The sequence below is a fragment of the Macrobrachium nipponense genome, chromosome 10 (genome assembly GCF_015104395.2).
Source record: "Macrobrachium nipponense isolate FS-2020 chromosome 10, ASM1510439v2, whole genome shotgun sequence".
Classification (NCBI taxonomy): domain Eukaryota; kingdom Metazoa; phylum Arthropoda; class Malacostraca; order Decapoda; family Palaemonidae; genus Macrobrachium; species Macrobrachium nipponense.
In genome coordinates, this window is record NC_087204.1 from 11,217,231 (window position 1) to 11,219,359 (window position 2,129).

General features: G+C 35.0%; 1 protein-coding gene across 1 annotated transcript; it reads right to left on the reverse strand.

Annotated features, from left to right (window-relative positions):
- Positions 1–1,187: 1,187 nt before the first annotated feature.
- On the reverse strand, positions 1,188–1,922 carry LOC135224275 (uncharacterized). The gene has a single exon (XM_064263123.1). It carries the CDS (start codon positions 1,920–1,922, stop codon positions 1,188–1,190), a length of 735 nt encoding a protein of 244 aa, XP_064119193.1.
- Between the last annotated feature and the right edge of the window lie 207 nt (positions 1,923–2,129).

Genomic DNA, 2,129 nt, shown 5'->3' on the forward strand with positions numbered 1-2,129 from the left:
CCTCTGCACATACATTTGATACATTGTGGATTACACCTTGTTCCCATTTCTTCTATGGCAAAAAATTTATCTAACTGATCCTTTAGATTTTCTGTTGGCTCAATACTGATTTCATTCAAATTTACTGAACTTGAAAGTTTATGAATTCTCACAAACACATGATTACTAGTAAAATAACTTGATTGGTAATTTCATCATGTCTACCACGTATGCTGAGCCCAAACTGATTTTCTAGCAACTGGAGACCCTTATTTGTTTCAACAACCCTTGGCAATATTTCACAATAATTAGCACCAATAAGCATATCGATTTCCCCATGTGGGCGATTCAGCTCTAAGTTTGATATTCTTCAAAAAGTTCAGAATACCCTGGATAAGTCTACTTTCTGATTTTGGCTGTTATTTCATTAATACCAACAGCATTCACATTCCAAACTTTACCAGATTTATCAATTAGTGGTACACAATATTCGTTGCTTGAGTGATATTCAACCGCATTGCCCACTTTGATCATGGATAAATTTATATGCTTTCCACTTAAACCCAATTTCTTAGCCATCCTATTTGTTATAAATGAAATATCCGCTCCTGGATCCCACAGTACATTAAAACCAAGCATGTTCTTACTATTCACCATACTGATATTCAACAACACTGCAAATCCCTTTTCTGATATCGCTTTGTGAATACTATTTTCTACTCTATCGGAATGCAACAGTGGATGATGATTACGATTGCATGGCCCTTTTTTACCTTCAATAATGACATCACACAATGTACCTACCTTGCAGCTATGAGCAGGATGATATCCCCTTAGACACCTAAAACATATTCCATTACCCTTTATAATCTCAAATCTTTCTTGCTACTACAACCATTGAATTTATAACATTCTGTTATATCATGACCAATTGAATTGTGTAACAGACATCCTATCCCCTTACTATCTGCCTTAGGCGTTTAATAAACCTTTCACCATTTCTGTCAAGTTAACAATACAAGATTCAAATTCCTTATTTTTATACTTTGTTCTTCCCCCATTTTTTTCACCAATTTTATCAATTCCGATTCATTCTCAACTGTGCTGTCAACATGATGGACTGTTGCCTTATTATCACTACGCTACTCCTAACATTAGAGTTCATATATTCCAAAATATTTCTCTCCTTCTGTAAGAACTTCAACAACTCAGGAACAGATTGTAGTTACTGATACCTCATCTGCTTTAATTACCCATTCTCTCTTTTGAAGTGAAGGTAAAACCTTTTCTATATGGCTGACAACGTTTGCACTATTAAGTTCATCAGAGAGATTTACCTTTTTTAAATCAAGCCAACATTGCTCAACCTGATCGACCATTTTAATAAATCCTTTGGTATCATCATCATAAATTTTCTTCAGAGATCTAAGCTCACCAACCACTAAGTCTAGAATCTTTCTTGAATTCCCAAATTTATCATCCAAACGTTGAATCATTTCATCATAATTACCCTCTGAGCCCTTCACTGCTTGAAGTGCTTCTCCACCTAGACACATTTTGAGAGCATATGGATCAGTACCGTATATACTCTTTACTAAATTCTCATAATCTTCCTTAAAAGTTGGATAGTCCCTTAAATTACCTTCGAACATTGGTGGTTCAAATTTCTTTACTTTAACCTTCGATTTATCTGTTGCCTTTACATCCTGGACACCTTTGAATATTTTTGCACTTACTTCACATTTTAATCTTTCACTATCTAAAATATATTGCTGGGCTTCTTCTTCTAAACTACTATAGGCTAGCTTATCCTCGTTTTCATATATAAATTGTATCAGTTCATCATTTTGATACTCTAGGCATTTAAAGGCTTCAACCATTTCCTCATAGTTCTTCGTTAACACTGATAAATCATCACCTCGATTGATTCCTTCATTGCACATAGTTACCTTCCTGGTGAACTTCCCTTTGTTGATTGCCTCTTCCTCTTCAGGGCGACGAGTTCCTCTTGCACACCCATGGCGGTTGAAGTTGAAATGTACTGGGATGTTCAAGGATGGACCATAAGTAGTAACAGTTTTTATTGCCAACTATAGGTTTCAACCTGAAATATATATATTCCATGTAATAAAAAATAATACAATCCAACC

Bases quoted from the DNA above. Each gene is read 5' to 3' on its own strand.
- LOC135224275 (XM_064263123.1), bottom strand. From the start codon at position 1,922: ATGTGCAATGAAGGAATCAATCGAGGTGATGATTTATCAGTGTTAACG.